The sequence below is a fragment of the Myxocyprinus asiaticus genome, chromosome 27 (genome assembly GCF_019703515.2).
Source record: "Myxocyprinus asiaticus isolate MX2 ecotype Aquarium Trade chromosome 27, UBuf_Myxa_2, whole genome shotgun sequence".
Lineage (NCBI taxonomy): Eukaryota > Metazoa > Chordata > Actinopteri > Cypriniformes > Catostomidae > Myxocyprinus > Myxocyprinus asiaticus.
Window position 1 is genome coordinate 43,520,636 of NC_059370.1, and position 18,486 is coordinate 43,539,121.

Consider the following 18,486-nt stretch of genomic DNA (forward strand, 5'->3'; position numbering starts at 1 on the left):
GCATGTGAGTCTACCTTGTTCATCAAGGAGAGAAAAGGGCAGAAGAGTTCTTAATACGTAAAAGTGACTATTTAAACATGCTGAGGGACTTTCACATGACTCTCGTCAGCACTGCCGAATACACTGAAGTGATGCATCAGCACAATCTCGGCTCCAACTTTACACCAAAGTGTTTTTCACACATGTTTTTGCCTCACAAATTATGTCTTTGAGAGTCCAAAGCAACAAGAAATATTTTAAGTGTCCAAATTTATGAAGAGATGAATGTCTCATAATTTCTTTTAATTATATTTTAGCGTCTCAGAGTATCGAGAGACCCCAGTTTTTGCACTACAGTAATTACATTCACCAAGGAAATGCTAAGACCTAAACATAAACAAGTCATCTTTTTGCTTTCTACAATCAAAGCAAATGCCTTTTTTTTTTTTTTTTTTCTCCAAATACATGTTTTCAATGTTTAATGTGCACATCTCCCGCTTTCTTGCATGGCAAATTTGTAAAATCCTCCCTCCATGATGCCTTCTGTAATGCTTGTCATGTGGAGGGCAAAGCGGCACTCGATGCTGGTGTTGAGTTGAGCATTGACGCCTCGACGCAAGTCATGTGCAAGCCACTTTACAAGGCCGAAAGGGCATTATTGAAACTCCAAATTATTACTATTAGGCTATTATTGTTATCTTTTCTGAGAAGTCATGCTCAGCAGTTTAAATACTGTTGGTAAATGATAGATCTGCTTTGTTCTTATATTCAGTTGATTTGTAGACATAGAAATTTTAACAAAAGAGAAGGTCAGGACGTTATTGAAACTCATTATTAGACTATTGTTGTTGTCTTTTTGGATAAAAAAGTCATGCTCAGCAGTTCACAAACTGAAGGAAAATTATAGAGCCTTATAATGCTTAAACACTATAAAGTCTCTTGGTAGGTTTAAATCTTCTGTATGAGCTTCTATACTACTCCAGCCACTTTGAGAACTTGGTAGTGCGATACTGAAGATATTGACTTTTGTATGACAAATTGCTTGCTATGTTCCTCAAATAAGTCGGTTTGGATAAAAGTGTCTGCTAAATGTCAATGTAAAAATGTAAATGTACTGCATATGGATTCAGTGACTGACTCAAAGCACATAAGACGCTTATTTGTCGCCACCTAGTGGCATGTCCAGAATGGGTCACTTAAGTAATCAGTTAATAAAATTGAACACATTTGAAACAGAAGCAAGCCACAATATACCCTTTATTTTTTGCAGCTAGTTCTGCACAATTGTGCAGTTAATTTGCAATACTTAATCAATAAAATTGCCGTAAAACATGTTCATGGACCAGTGATTCTCTCACATTTTTCGCCCCTCATGAGTTTGCATCCCTGTGTTCACGAGCATGATGTGAATGCACAAGGATGAATGATGGAAGCCTGAAATTTCCCGCCAAATCAAACCCGTTTTCAATGTAAAATCATCATTGTACTTACCATAGGGACACTAAACACGGTTTTTAACACAGATTTTGTATGCATTGGCTCAATAATTGTATTCTGTTCATTTTGAACACGAAATCCTCTGTGGTTTACCTTTAAAGAAATTGTGAATTGTGCGTGCACATGTTAATCTCATAACAACACAACCATCTATGTCGCCTTTCTCTCTCAGATTGAGAAGCTCTCGAAAGATCTAGAAGAAGCCAAGACAAAAGTCATCACTGTGCATGTGCCTGTGGCCCTGCCCCCTCCTCCTCCAACCGGCCAATCAAATTCATCAGTGGCGCCACCACCCCATCCAGGTGAAGCCTGCCTTCTGCCCCCACCTCCTCCTCCCCCTCCTCTACCTGGGCAGACATCCATGATGCCCCCTCCTCCCCCGCCCCCACCTTTACCTGGTGGGCCATGTATGCCTCCGCCCCCTCCTCCACCCCCTCTACCCGGGGCACCTGGAATGCCCCCGCCACCTCCCCCACTTCCTGGGGCACCTGGTATGCCCCCACCTCCACCTCCTCTACCTGGAATGCCCGGTATGCCACCTCCTCCACCCCCTCCACCCGGAATGCCTGGTATGCCGCCACCCCCACCTCCGATGGGCGGTCCTGGAATGCCGCCGCCTCCTCCAGGAGGTTTTGGTGGATGGGCACCTCCCGTTCCTCAACTGCCATATGGTCTACAGCCAAAGAAAGACTACACACCTGAGGTTCAACTGAAAAGAGCCAATTGGAGCAAGGTGAGTTTTCACACTCGATTGAAATTTGAATTCAGTTCCATCCCATTCCTCTGCCCCCGCAGCTGTTTTCACACTGCATTATGTGGCACTGATTGCATTGTCAAAGTGAGTGCCATTGTGAATGTTAATTAAGCATATTAAGCTGAGATAGAAGAAAAAAAAGAATTTTGACATCTAAAAAATTACTTGTTTCACCTTCAACATGTTGCAAATTATTGCAGATTAACAAATATTTTAACAGGGCTCAACAATAAGGATGGCCCGCAAAGCCGGTGTAAGCAAGTTTCCGGCCAGTTGATGGAAATGTCCCTTGCCCTGTCGGGCCTGTACTTCATTGTTGCTAAATGTTACAAAAGTGATCTTGTGAATATAGTGTTATGACATGCAAGCTTAAATATCTGGATTTCTGTGATGGCTTAGATATCGTTCTAGTTGATTCTGCTGATTTAAACATTTCACCAAGGTAACTTTATTTAGCTGGCTTGTATAGGTGAAGTTTTGTTGATATTCTGAGAATGGTTTGTTTGAAAACTACAAATCAATCAGTAATGTTTTGCATTGTGTGCCATGCCATCATTTTCCGGGAAAGCTCTTTTTTTTTCTTTCTTTTTTTTTAATGAAAAATATAAATGTTATTCCTGGCACATAAATAAAAAAAATACATTGTTAAAAAAAATAATTTATCATCCCTGCAGTTGCGAGTTCGAATCCGGGGTGTGCTCAGTTACTCTAGCCAGGTCTCCTAAGCTAGGGAGGGTAGAGTCACATGGGGTAACCTCCTCAAGGTCGCGATTAGTGGTTCTCGCTCTCAATGGGGCGCGTGGTAAGTTGTGCGTGGATCTCGGTGAGTAGCATGAGCCTCCACATGCTGCGAGTCTCCGCAGTGTCATGCACAATGAGTCACGTGATAAGATGCACAGATTGACGGTCTCAGAAGTGGAGGCAACTGAGACTTGTCCTCTGCCACCCAAATTGAGGCGAGTCACTACGCCACCCCGAGGACTTAACGCGCATTGGGAATTGGGCATTCCAAATTGGGGAGAAAAAATAAAATAAAAATCATTTATATCAAAATAAATATTTGTATAAATATCAAGGAGATATTTATATATAATAAAAAAAAAAATCTTTTATTTTTTTATTTTATTTTGTATTTATTTTTTTACGGTGGTACTAGTGAAAATGTTTGAATGTTTCCTTATTTTTGAGTACAGTTATAATAGTAAAATTGTCCGTCCTTGATACTATTTTCAGTGATCTTTTTTGGGAAAGTTGCACAGTAAGCTTGTGTTTAGAGTTGCATAGAAGCCCTGACATCATGTTTTTGTTCCTCATATTGTAGTTTTAGTGTTTTATTGAAAGGTATATTCAATAAATGTGTCACCATATGGAGTTCTGGAGAGATTAATAAAAAAACGTTGATAAACTATGGATGATAAAAGTTGTAAAAAGAGCACAAGTCACAACATGTTTTCTTTTGTGGATGCTTTGATTTGAATCGCTTGCATTACTCACTGTACATCAGCGAGCGTCAGACTGTCATTAGTCAAGTTTCCATTCAAGATGCACATTTATTTTATGTAAAATATCTGAAAGAAAAATTGTGAATAAAGCAGCGCTTCCATCCTGTGTGTTCATCTTGTGGAGGGAAAGACTTTTTGATGCACATCTAGGAATAATTTGGTAAATATGTTTCTATCATAGTTTATGCACATTTCTTTTTACCGAGTAAACATTCATATGAGTCTTTGTTATTTCAAAATTTGCATAAAAATATGTGAATGGAAACCCAGCTATTCTTACAATTTGACTGAAACTGTGTATTATGTTGCAGTTCCTACTGAAGTTCCCGAACAACTGGCCTGTTACTCACCAAGGCCAATTTTTACTTGCAATGGCGAGTGTAAATTGTGGACCCGGCACCCACCCCTAGTGGAAACGACATGAGTAGTACATGATCTGTGTGAATCATGGCTGACTATTAGCTGTAGATCATGAGTTTGCTCCTCTACTCCTCTCTGATCTCTCTCTCCCACTTTTTCTCGCCCTCCACAAGAGTGAAAACATCAAAACGCTCCTGTCTTCTTTTAGCCTAAAGCTACTGTTTTATGGTTTCAATGGAATTCATGAGTGTTGGAGTGTGTGGCTGTGGTTAGGACTCTGAGCATGTCAGTGAAATAGCTTTTTAATAACGCTGTGTCTTTCACTGTGCCTCTGAAAGATAATGAAATTGCTGCTAGAAAGGACAGCATTCTTTTGTAATAAAAAAAAAATAAAATAGCTTTCCTCTCATGCTCTCAGAGTAGTCTTGTTATCTTACGCCGCCTCTGACTCTCTCTCTCAGGGTAATTAGTCGCTGCTGTATCATTAGAGGTCATACCTCATCTCTGTGTCCTAACCTCTCCTTGCTGCCTCCGCTTTCTCTTCTATCTCTTTTTCTGCATCCTCTCCTCTCTGATTTATCCGCTTCTTTTCATTTTCCTGTTGAAATGCGGTTGAGAGAGTGCACACTTTCAAGGGGGCAGTCAATTAACATGCACTCTGAGCGACGGTGAATGTTACATTTTGGTTTTAGGACAGAAATGTATATTACGCAAGTATGCAAACGTAGCCAGCATATTGCAAGCATGCGGTCCCGTTTAACATACTAACGCTTTTGTGTTGCTATGGTGGTAACAAACCTCCGTACTCTAGGGGGCGATAGTTATCTTCAAATGTCTGTGTTATGCATGTAGCTTGCTGAGTAGCTAGCTAGCTAGTCGATAGTTTACTAACTTTAACTTCTTCAGCAAGATTCTCTTCAAACCGTTGCTCCGCCATGACAGTAGTTGACCTGAAAGACAAAACTGACGATGCTGTTTTACAGTAGTTTACACAAGTATCCGCTATAGCGCCATTAGCTGCACTGATGAAAATGCAACTTGCGTTACGTTATGAATTACAGTCAGACACATTTCAGAATGCAATTATGATGCACACAATTGTGTTTGCCCAACTATAAGCATTTGCGTTTAAATACTTGTGTATGTGTTTCAGACCTTACAGCTGTGTGCATAACGCAGCGATATAAAGTTAATAAATGTTGTAAATATTGCGATGATTTATTGTCCTGAATAGTATGTCATTAGACTTATTTCACGGTCTCTTCTTGTCTTGACTGTCTTGAGTATGCGAGCAACAGGGATGTTTTAATAGTGTTTTTGATTGAAACTTCAGTAGCTAAAATGCTTCAAAACATCAAAGTGAGTTGATTTAAAACCGTCTGTTTAAAAGAATCGCTTCAAAACTTTTCAATTGTTATTGTAAATGTTCACATGCATTTTACATTTATCTCAATTAGAGATTTACCGATAATGGATTTTGCCGATTGTGATAACGAAGGTGGTCGAAAAGACCGATAACCGATTAATCGGCAGATAGTTTTTAAAAGAGATTTATAGAATGTAAATATCCTTACTGTGGCAGACATCCAGGCTACAAGAGGCTACAAAATTACTAAAATCCTAAATGCAGTTTATTGTGCAACCAAAATAATGCAATTATAATAATGCATAGTGCAATCACAATAATAACCAAAAAAAAAAAAAAAAAAAGATTTGGTGCATAATGTAAACAAGCTCAAAATGCAAAAGACTCTTATTTTGAAGTGACAGAGACTTGGCTCTGTTACAATGCTGTATATTTAAGTTCATACCAAATGTAGCTTTTTACAGCCTATATATTCACCAGATGATGGGTTTTGTGTATTTCACCAGACGAGGTTTTGGTTTATTATGGTAAGATATGAAGTTGGAAACACGACGTATGTGCTGTAGGAAATGGTTCCATATAGTCGCATTTTGAACACTTGATTAACTTATCAAAATAAAAATATGCATTGAAGTGAGGATAAAAATATGGATGAATATTGTCAGTGATGACTTGGATGTAGCAGAACACAAGTTGTCATTGATTGTTTTTATTTCACCTATAGAGGCCACTGTTATATTGCAGAACCAAGCCGTTCTAACTGTAGAGTCCTCCAGCGCAAGACATAATAATAATGATAATAAAACTATTGGCAACTATTGGAATTACATTTTTGCAGATAGCCAAAAGGCAACTATTGACACCAGTATATCGGTCTACCTCTAATTACAATCAGGGTCAGAAATTAAGGTAGTCTCAGGGCTAAAATGCCACAAAAATGCCCCTAAAATTCAAAATGTGGGGCAATAAATGCACCTCTAATTAATTCCACTAATTGTTTTTTTACCTGTAACATCTGATATTGTTTTTAATATGCTTATTGATATATAAGGCCTAGGTATACATTGAATTGCTTATGTGATGATGTTGAGTTAATTGGATGGGTTAGAGGCAATACGTTCTAAACCTATATAATCACATTGGCAATTTCATATTAATTAATTTACTCAGTTTAAGTATTTGATCAAAAAAACATGCTCGGGAGTGAAAAAATGCCCCAGAAAATCAAATCAAGGGGGCAAATATTGGCCCTTTCAAAGAAAAGTTCATTTCTGACTCTGATTACAATGCTTTAGTTAAAATCTGTGTAGTTACATATTTCTGTTTATTACTATGTATTGCTATATTGGTGCATGTTAATGAAAATTATTAAATATAATTGTTCCATACATTTTTTCCAACTGGATTTTTGCTGTATTTGGCTTGCAACAAACATTTTGAATCTGCTGTAATTGGCAACAATGACTGTTTGATTGCTCGAATTGTGAAAAATATACCCTTTTAAGCCATTTTAGAGAAAATGCATGAATATCGAGCTATATATTGACTTTGTCAGAACGTATTTTTTTTTTGTTGTTGTTGTTTTTGCAATATCGCCCAGCTCCGTTGTAAAACAAATCCTAGAAACGCAAAAGAATAAATGATTGATGCTAAAATTGTCTGTTCGATGCACATTAGAAGCAAGAGAATGAGAGAAGTAGAAATTAGGAGAGTCAGTGTTATTGTTGGCCGTCCCAGCGTGCATTGGGACTGCGGCGCCATTCTTTCTTTTGAATAGAAAATACGGATTAGTTTTAATGAGTTTCAGCCTCTTCTCCCTCCATTATCATTCTCCCTCTCATCCTTGTTCTTCAGTTATCATTCTCCCTTTCATTTGTGTCTGATGAAGGCAGTTCAATCAGTGCTGATATCCTGACAGCATGTTCACTTCAGTTAAACTCATTTTACTCCCAAGACTTGCAACATTTGTCTTCTGCATAAATGAAGTTATGAGTTTAAATTCTCTGAGGAACTGATCTGTGCCGGGTTCATCTTCTCAAATGGGGGTCAGAATAGAGTCCAGGACTCCAAAATCACAAACAAGCATCCATTAGACAGTGTAGCTGTTCATAAATAATGGAACAATGCATCTAAAGCATATAATTGTATAATAGTGCTGTCTGCATAATAATATAGTCCAGAACATCATGCCTGAATTATTATGTCCTGTCTGTTTCCTCTCTGTTCTCCCTCATTTCTACTCTCTTTCTCTCATCTTTAAGATGTGATATTTGGAGACATGTTTAGTGGAAGATTTTACGATTAATTGCAGAGGATAAAAGCTACTACTGCGTCTGAGTATTGGGGATTTGGGACCATCCCACCAAGTTTGGGATCTCTTAGATTTACAGGCTGAAAGAGCATAAGAAAATCAAATGATGCATTCCCGAGCTTTCCTGATGTACCCTTTTCTGAAATCCAAAAAAACTAATGGTTGGCTTTTCTGTGCAATACCAAGTAAAGTGTATATTTTGATTATCGGAAATGGAGATCCTGACATTAATGTTTTTATGTGAATATATACGGGTACATTTCTAGTTTCAACATTATTTGTACTTTAGATCTTTGTTTTGTTGGACAAGAAAAGCTAGCTTCATAACACGTCACGTTTTCGACAATTGAACCAAAGTAAATATAACCATTTTCCGACAGAGCCGCAATGAAAGCCTCATATCTCTTAGATTTAACCATATAAGGCCTTACAAATTTAGATGCAAAATGGAGAGTTTGTTTTAAACCAGAATCTAAAATTATGTGAAGATATCTTTAATACTTCTGGAGTTGAAGGCACTCTAACTTTGGAAAAACAACACACAAATGTGTGTGTTTTTTTAAAATTAATATTTCTCCCATTTTTGGACTCCCACCGTTGGCATATAATGCAACAAGGGTTGCTGAAGTCTACTGATATTAGTAAAATACCTACCTATCTCTTTCCAAAAACAAAATGAATATGGTGCCACCTTTCCAGGGTATTTTTTTTTGCCGTCAGTTATGCTCCAAAATAAAAGGCAAAAATTTTCATTTTGACCCACCTCTACAAAATAATGGATTATTCAGTAAACACTCATCCATGACATGCAATATTTTGGCTTTCATCTTCATTTATGGTTACCTCTGTATATAAAAAGTATTCAAATAAAGACATTCAGCTGGGAAAGTTACGGAAATTAGGTTGATTTGACATGGAACAACCCTTTTTTAAGTGATTACACAGACACAGTTTTCACCTGGAGAACTATGCAAATTTTCGCCAATGAATTTGGAGCAAAACTACAGGTCAAAAAAATAACCATAAAAAGGTGGCAGTGTCTTTATTTTACTTCTACACAGAGATAGGTAGGTCTATTACTAAAATCAGTTGACTTCAGCAGCCGTTGTTGCATTATATGCCAACGGTGCGAGTTCAAAATGTTTGTGCCTGTAACTCATAAGTATTAAAGATATCTTCTTACCTTTCAGATTGTGATTCAGACACACTCTCCTTTTTGTATTTTCATTTTTAAGGCCCTAATCGCAGAGATATGGGGCCAAAGTCTTTCTATCTACTTGAATGGAGAAATGTTTGGTCAAGATTACGATCAAAGAACATATTTCAAATCAGCAATAAAATCTGACAATACTGGAAACATAAATTGTGATTTTTGACCTCATTTTGGGCTAAAATAAACGCAGTTTCACGGCTTGTAGAGCTAATGCGCATGCACGTTCTTGAGTTGATTGACAGGCGATGTCTGCATCTAAAAGGTGATTGGCTTGTTTAACTGTAAGGCGGGACTTCCTTTCTACATCCGTTGACCATTGGGCCTCAGAGCTCCTTGGTTGAGTGTTCCAGTTTCTCCCATTCATTTTAATAGAAGTGGCCCAACTCTACTAAATAACTCTGATGGGTCTCTCTGGGCATTGCTCCAAAATCCAAATTGTTATGTTGACTCCTCGGTACGAAAGCATGGATTTCTCAGTAAATATTGATCCATGGCATTTGATATTTTGGCTTTCATCGTCATTTATGCTTATCTTCAGAAAAAGTATTCTGAAAGTTTGTTGTGATTTAAGATGAATGGATTGAATTATGAATGAATGAATGGAGAGAAAGGGGTTTGATGGATGAATGGACATGTATACAGATGGACAGATTAATGAATGTATTCTTTGTGTGTTGTAGATCGCAGCTGAAGATCTGTCTGAGAAAAGTTTCTGGGTAAAGGCAAAGGAGGAACGCTTCGAGAACAAAGAGCTGTTTGCCAAACTCACTCTCACTTTCTCTACACAAACCAAGGGTGAGTGTATCTACTGTCCTTCAGTCATATCACACACACACACACACACACACACACACACCACCACCACAATCACACAGCAGCCATACCAAACACACATTAAACCTGTCTCTCCCTCTCTCTCTCTCTCCATCTGTCTGTCTAAAAACAGCCTCTAAAGGTAAGAGACACGCTCTCACTCGCTCTGTGTGTGTGTGTGTGTGTGTGTGTGTGTGTGTGTGTGTATACAGGTTTCACTATATTTATGAGTGCCACATTTTTGAAAATGTCCTCACTAATATAGTGAAACTGGTAGAAAACCCACTAGTGAGAACATTTTAGGTGGTCCTCACTAGTAAAAAAAAGAAAAGGCTCATAAATCAGCCAAATCTTGTTTAGCTTTAAATCTACTGATGTGCATAGGTTTCTGTGAGGGTTAGGTGATAGAAAATATCATTCGCATGCTATGAAATCAATGGAAGTCTATGAGATGTCCTCACTTATATAGTAAAACAAACCTGTGTGTGTGTGTGTGTGTGTGTTAGAGGTCGACTGATTGTGGATTTTACCGATACGATAACTAAGTTGGGCAGTACCTGCCGATAACCGATTAATCAACCGATAGTTTTTAAAATTTATATTGAATGAAAAAATAACACTCAAAGTAAAATAGTGCAATAAATACATAAACCATTTAGCAACGTTATACTATTGCATAGACCAGTGTTTCCCAACCACTGTGCCGCGGCACATTAGTGTGCCGTGAAAGATTGTCAGGTGTGCCGTGGAAAATGATCAAATTCCACAAAATAAATAAATGCATGAAAAAAATAAAACAATTTCAGGGATCCAAACTCCTCACCTTTTGGAGAAATTAGCCGTTTTGAAACCATAATCGGTCACTTTTGTGATTGTGAAGAGCAGTGATTAATGTGCAAAAGTGAGTGATATTTATACGTGTTAACGGTCTTTCACATGACTCGCGTCAGTGCTGCAGAATACATTGAAGTCTATGAAGTGACTTTACACCAAAGTGTTTTTCACACGCATGTTTTTGCTTCAGCAATAATGTCTTTGAGAGTACTAAGCAACAAGAAATATTTAAAACTGTCCAAATTTGTGAAGCGATATTGAATGTCTCATAATTTCTTTTAATTGAATATGACCTTATCGTTTATGAATATCAGAGACCCCAGTTATTGAACTCATTTAAATTCACAGAGAAAACGCTTAGACCTAAACATAAACGAGTCTTTTTATTACTTTCTGCTATCAAAGCAACGGCAAGCTTTTTTTCTCTCTTCCAAATACATGTTTTCAATGTTTATTGTGCACACCTCCCACTTTTTTACGTGGCAAACTCGTAAAATCGCCCCTCTGTAACGCTTTCTGCAACTCTTGTCATGTGGAGGGCAATGCGGCGCTTGACGCTGGCGTTGAACGGAGCGTTGACGTCTCGACTCAACTCATGTGAGATGCACTTTACAGTGACGAAAGAACATTATTGAAACTCAGAATGATTATTATTTGTCTATTACTGTGGTCTTTTCTGATAAAAGTCATGCTCAGCAGTTTAAATAGGCTACTGTAGGAAAATGATACCATAGATCTGCTTTGTGTTTATAATTCTTTTACTGAAGTCAGAAGATTTGTAGCCATGCAAGTTTTAATAAAGGAGAAGGACGTTATTGAAACTCACTATTATTAGACTATTATTGTTGTCTGGATGAAAAATAATGCTCAGACTGAAGGAAGACTATAGATCTGCTTAAACACTATAAAGTCTCTTGGTAGATTTCGGTCATGAACGACTCAAAATGATTCACTGACTCACTCAGCACATAAGACGCTCATTTGTCGCCACCTGGTGACATCTCCAGAAGGGGTCACTGATCTAATCAGTGAATAAAATTGAACAAATTTGTGAAACAGAAGCAAGCCTCACCAAAATACTCTTTATTTTGCAGCTAATTCTGCACAATTGTAAACTTGAATTAAACTTGAATCACTAAAATAGCTGGAATTGGTGCTTTTAGCTTATTCTTTAAAAAAAATATCCCCAGAAAAAATGTTCGTGGACCAGTGATTGTCTTACTTTTTTCGCCCCTCATGAGTTTGCATCCCTGTAATTTGTTGTGACATTGCAAGAACAAATCTACAAATTAGAAAAGAAGCAAATTTCAAACATTACAAGTAAACACGCTACTAAGACGGACAGAAAACATGGACAAGTTCTTGAAAAGGAAAAATATTGACAATTGTTAGCCTATGTGGGATAGTGGTGTGCCGTAGAATTTTTTTAGTCCTAAAAAGTGTGCCGTGGCAGAAAAAAAGGTTGGGAAACACTGGCATAGACCATTCTTATCCTAGCTGTTAAAAAAGAGCATTTCATTTTCAACTAATGTGCATAAAATAAATAAATAAAAAGTTTTAGTTGGTCCATATTCTCAAATGTTAAGTCAAAAGTAAAATGAGGGGGGAAACGCTTCAATAGACAGTTCATATGGTGTTACACTTGCACTGATTCCTACTACTCCAGACTCAAGCTTCATAATAACAGCGAAATTCCACAATGTTTTTTATTCAGCACAGTTATATGTAAGGTAGCAATATTCCCAGATAGCAGTGGTATTCGGCTGAACTCTGTGGTGAAGCGGCTCAGACTTTGAGCACAGGCCAGGGGCTGTTCAATCAGACGAAACACAACAGACTGGAACCGAATGCGAGGATCTCGAGACACACATTTCCAAGTTGAACATCTTTCCTGACAAAGCATTTAAACAACTCATTGCTTAATCTGAAAAACGCTTCTAAGAGAGCAAGACGCAATGGCCAAAGACCTCCACCAACTGTAAGGGGCTGTTCACACCGAGCGCTTTTGCCACCATCCATTTGTTTTTCTTTGTAAATGCGTGCTAGACGAACGTCTTGTTTCGCTTTGTTTGTTTATTCAGTGTCTCATGCTGGAGTGCTGTTTTTTAGATGACGTATCTAATTAAAAAGAACTTTGCATTGCAGCATATTGAGACACTTGCTTTCTGTTAAACTATATTTGTTGCACTGTGTCTAGCCTTTTTTAGCGCAAGAATGTGATTGATCTGAAGTCATCGTAATACAGTGAGGATAAAAAAATTGAATTGAAATCAGATGCGTTTCTGATTTGTTTATACGTTTCTCTCGACTGCGTGAAGATATTCATTTGCTTTCTCACGTCACTAGCTTTAAATATGCAACTTAGCTGGCTAACGAATGCATAAACGTGACCAGCTGGATATAAACGAATGCAAATAGATGGTAACAATCGTGACATTTAAACATTTGGGTAGGTCTTACCTGTATTTTTGTCACATTGTTCTAACCGTTTGTGGTTAGCTTTAATGTTAGCGTCCTCTTAGACTTGTTGGCAAACATACTGCTGTTCTCTACTAATGCAGCATCTAGTCAACAAATTAATTACTTTATAATGATATGACTGTGTACTGTAGTACCTTTTCGTTGTTGATGTTTTAAATCTGCATCTGAAGTGTTCCGCTCCACGCAGAGTGTAGACTCGTGTGTCAAAACAAACACCACAAGGCATCAGTGAAGTGATTTTATTTCTCCTCTAGAGGCCGCTCTCATACTGTATAATGACAGCGGACCCTTCCCAGCCGCTCCAGCACCGGACACAATGGGGAAAAATAGACAGTCAAATAGATAAAACCTTCAGAAAGATAAATGTAGGTAGATAGATAGACGGGCAGATAGACAGGTAGGTAGGTAGATTGACAGACAGACAGACAGACAGGTAGGTAGATAAACAGACAGATAGACAGGCAGGCAGGTAGGTAGGTGGATAGACAGGTAGATAAACAGACAGACAGACAGACAGGTAGATAAACAGACAGACAGGTAGGTAGATAAACAGACAGACAGACAGGTAGGCAGGTAGGTAGGTGGATAGACAGGTAGGTAGATAGATAGACAGACAGACAGGTAGATAGACAGACAGACAGATAGGTAGGTAGATAGACAGACAGGCAGGCAGGTAGGTAGGCGGATAGACAGGTAGGTAGATAGACAGGCAGGCAGATAGATAGATAGACAGACAGACAAACAGGTAGATAGACAGACAGGTAGATAGCTAGACAGACAGACAGACAGAGGCAGATAGGTAGGCAGGCAGATAGATAGATAGATAGATAGATAGACAGGCAGGTAGGCAGATAGACTGGTAGGTTGGCAGATAGACAGCTAGATAGATAGACAGGAAGGCAGGCAGGCAGGCGGATAGATAGATAGACCGACAGACAGACAGGCAGGCAGGTAGGTAGGCAGATAGACAGATAGATAGACAGACAGACAGAGACAGGCAGGCAGGTGGATAGATAGATAGACAGACAGACAGACAGAGACAGGCAGGCAGGTGGATATATAGACAGACAGACAGGCTGGCAGGCAGGTGGATAGATAGATAGACAGACAGACAGACATACAGACAGGTAGATGGACAGACAGACAGACAGGCAGGCGGATAGATAGACAGACAGACAGATAGATAGATAGTTAGACAGACAGACAGATAGGTAGATAGATAGACAGACAGGTAGATAGACAGACAGGCAGGCAGGCAGGTAGGTAGGTACGCAGATAGACAGGTAGGTAGGTAGGTAGATAGATAGATAGATAGACATGTAGATAGACAGACAGACAGATTGTCCGATATGCAAAAACTGTTATTTTGATTAGTTAGAAAAGATATAGCAACACCTGTCAGAACAGTCTGAAGGTCTGTGGCAAGTTTGGTGGATGTAGCTTAAAAGCTGTAGGAGGAGTTTCATTTTGTTAATAAGGCACATTTTCCCTCCCAAATGTTTTTGAGAATTCTCATTCAGATCAACAGTGTGTGTGTGTGTGTGTGTGTGTGTGTGTGTGTGTGTGTGTGTGTGTGTGTGTGTGTGTGTGTGTTGTGTGTGGCACCACCTGCTTTTTGCCCTCTGTGAATGGCCTTTGCGGTTTTATTGCATATTTATATCTGATACAATATACAGCACTGTCAGCCATAACAAAGTCTGTGTGTGAGGTTTTCGGTCTACGCTTGTGGTTTTGCCCTTCAGAAAATGACCTTCAAATAGTGTGATGTTGTCATGCATCTGCCACACACACATTAAAAACAAACACACAGCGTGTTTTCTGTTTTGAATATGGAATACAAAACCTTGAAATGTCATCGTTGGCAGCTGTGTTTTTCAAGAGCACCTGTGTGTGTGTGTCCGGCTGTCTCAGTTGATGTAGGATAACCTTTTCTGATATGTGACTGTAAATGAATGCTGCCCTTTTCAAATCTTCCATCTGTCTGATCGTGTCTGTAAAACACTAGTGAGTGTGCGCGTGCATGCGTGTCTGTGTGTGTCCTTGAGCAAGCTTCTGTTGTTTTCTGTCTGGCGATTGCAGCTCTATCTTTCTCTCACTCTCTTCACCGAAGCGAGAGGACGCCACCGACAACCAACACTGACCTTTGACCTCCTCTAGTGCACTGGAGGTGGGATCACAGGTTGATGATCTCACCAAAAAAACACAACACTGATTGTTGATGTAATTGGACAGGACCTGAAGCACAGTATCTCAATCCCAAACACTGTGGGTGTTTGTTTCTTAGTATTTCAAGCTTCAGTATTAATATTTCTCACACTTAGTGGTAGTGATTTGAACAAACCCCAAACCCTCTGTTTTTAACTTCAGTGTGTAACTCATCCCACATTGTTAGTTTTGACGCCGATAGCTGCTTTTGCGTTTGGATGTTTTTATTTTGTTTTTGTCCCTTGCTGGTATTGCAAGCCCTTTCAATTTTAATCACATACAGGATAAGTATTATTGATATCAACAATTCTATTTTTAATACTAAACTTTTGCTATCAGGAATGGAATTACTACTAGTAAAAATGCTAATTTTTAAAATCAGTAGTTACATTTGCACTACTGAAAACATTCATTCTTGATATGCAAAATTAAATTTTTGAATCTTGTATTTTCCTGTTAATTTCATATAATTTCTGTGTTTTAAAAGAGAATTCACTGGTTGTGTTTGTCTGCTTCAGTGCTGAGAGACTGTGCATGTTCGTGTGTTTTATTGATTTGAGTTTCTCTCGATCTTGCTGTGAGTCTTCAATGTGTGTTTCTCTCTCTCTCTGTCTCTCTGTCTTGGCGGCGTCTGCTTTTTCCATCTCCACGGAGACCAAGTGTGTCTCTCTGGAACAGGTTCATGACACCCGCCAGCCGGTTCTCACCTACACACACTCCTCCTCCTCTGATATATGCAACGACCTACTTTATCCCCACACACACACACACACACACACACACACACACACTCGTCTCGTGTCATATCAGTCCCTGCTGTCCAGACTCACTTATAGAGTTATAGTCCCAGAACCAAGAGTGACCGCAGAGGACACACACACACACACACACACACACACACACACACACACACACACACACACACACACTCGCTCGTCTCGTGTCATATCAGTCCCTGCTGTCCAGACTCGCTTATAGAGTTATAGTCCCAGAACCAAGAGTGACCGCAGAGGACACACACACACACACACACACACACACACACACACACACACACACATAAAGCTGTCATGTGTATTCTGATGTGTATGTACAGCTCTGGTCTGCCGTCCCCTCGGTTTACATGCTATCTCATTGTATTAGTAATTAGAGGTTGACCGATTGCTGATTTTGCCGATACCTATAACTAAGGTGGTGTAAAAGGCAGATAGCCGATTAATAGGCCGATAGTTTTAAAATCGATTTATAGAATCTATAATAGTATAGATACTATGACGGGCACAGACATAGAGGCTACAAGAGTCCAAAATGAATACAATCCCAGATGCAGTTTGTTTAACCAAAATCCCAATAATAGCCAGAAAAAAAAAAAAGAGGTCATAGTGTCAGTCTTAAACCATAGCCATGTCAATGGACTTTTTGTTTTCAAATATTTGTAGTGAATTTTAAGTAAATAAAATGATAAACCATATTTTAACCATGATACAATATTTGGGGTAAAGCTATAGTAATAATATAAGAAAACCAAAACTGAAGAATAAAAAGACATGATTAGTTTTACAATAGTAACACCATGGTTAATTTGGCTCTAAAACCTGCTTCTTACCAAAAACTGTTACTGCAGTTTTGCTAGTTAAAATAAATTCCCTCTCTGTCCTCTTAGGGGCTTCATAGGACCAAAATATTTTTTGTTGGTGGAGCAAAAACAATAAAAAGTAAAAAAAATATATAGGTCTGTGTAGTGTGTAGGTAAATATTTTAATTGAATTAATTGCAAGCTTGCATTTTTAATTTTTTTTACAGAATTAATTGCATATTGTAACAGGTAAGGATGGGCAAGTAGGAGGCGGGAACTGGCTGAACAGTCAGCGTAAAGTTTAATGATAAAGCTCAACATAAAACAAATGCAACGTGGCCACATGCGCCTCTCTCGAACCGGCGTCTCCGGCTGCCCCTTATCTCGCTCTCCAGCTGATCAGTTGATTCAGTGCCAGCCACGCCCTCCTCCTCGTCACACTCCTCCCCCGCCCGATTCAGGTTGGTGCGCCACCTGTCAGACTACCCCCCCCCCCGCTGCCCTTCCGGCCGTCCTGTTAGCCGGTGGTCCACCCCGCCTCCTGTGAACCTGGGGGAGAGACGAGGAAAGGCGTGGGGAAAAGGAAAGGGCAAGCGGAGACCGAGAGAGAGAGAGAAGAACTTGCTCGCCGGCTCCCGGACACACTGTTGCCGGGCCCTCAACCGCTCCTCCGCCCTCTGGCGGACACCAGCTCATTCCTCCCCCGGTGGACGGCAGCGAGTCCTCCGGCCCCTGGAGGACGGAACGGCTCCTCCCCTTCTCTGGCTCTCGGCAGCCAGCAGTGACCCCTCCGTCCCCAGGCAGACGGCCGAGGCTGCTCCCCTGGTGGATGGCAGTGGCGAGGATTCCGCGACAGCGCATACCTCCTCCCTCCTGGCTTCGGCACCACTGTAACTGGTAAGGACAGGCAAGGAGGAGGCAGGAACTGGCTGAACAGTCAACGTAAAGTTTAATGATAAAGCTCAACATAAAACAAACGTAAACAAACACAGACACACATGCAACGCGGCCGCGTGCGTCTCTCTCTCTCTCGAACCAGCGTCTCTGGCTGCCCTTTATCTCGCTCTCTCCCACTGATCAGCTGATTCAGTGCCGGTGGTGCTCCATCGGGCCCGGCCACGCCCTCCTCCCCGTCACACATATCTATATATTTTCAGATGATGCCCCTCAAATAACAATAATTCAATGTATAAAGATGAAGTCATTATACATAGTTATATTTAGATCATTATGAGTATAATATATTTTATAATTATAATAACTGAGTATTAAAATGCGTAAACTTATTGTGGCAGACGAGTAAAACATTGATAAGACACTATAATATATTGTTAGTATACTGTATTGTATGTATATAGAATATATTGAAAACATTGGCAATATATTGTTTAGTTCTATACTTTTGAAAATAAGCCTATCATTGGCCTACAGTCCGCTGCAATCCGTTTTGCAATTGAATTCATCAATCTGTCCGGATAGATTTTTAGAAGGCCTTTTCTAAGAATGGACGATTTTGGAGCGAGATAGTTTAAGCACTTGAGTGTGCATGAACATTGGACGCATTTTAACAACATTCGGATCGATACCGTTCTGTT

The 18,486-nt window shown here is 39.5% G+C and overlaps 1 protein-coding gene across 2 annotated transcripts in view; it reads left to right on the plus strand.

Annotated features, from left to right (window-relative positions):
• Positions 1-18,486, plus strand: part of LOC127418067 (protein diaphanous homolog 1-like) — a 154,872-nt gene that overhangs the window by 59,464 nt on the left and 76,922 nt on the right. For both annotated transcript variants that reach the window (XM_051658429.1, XM_051658430.1), the window contains 2 exons: positions 1,649-2,209; positions 9,663-9,777. In XM_051658429.1, coding sequence (XP_051514389.1) covers positions 1,649-2,209; positions 9,663-9,777 — 676 coding nt within the window. The remainder of the gene's footprint in view (positions 1-1,648; positions 2,210-9,662; positions 9,778-18,486) is intronic.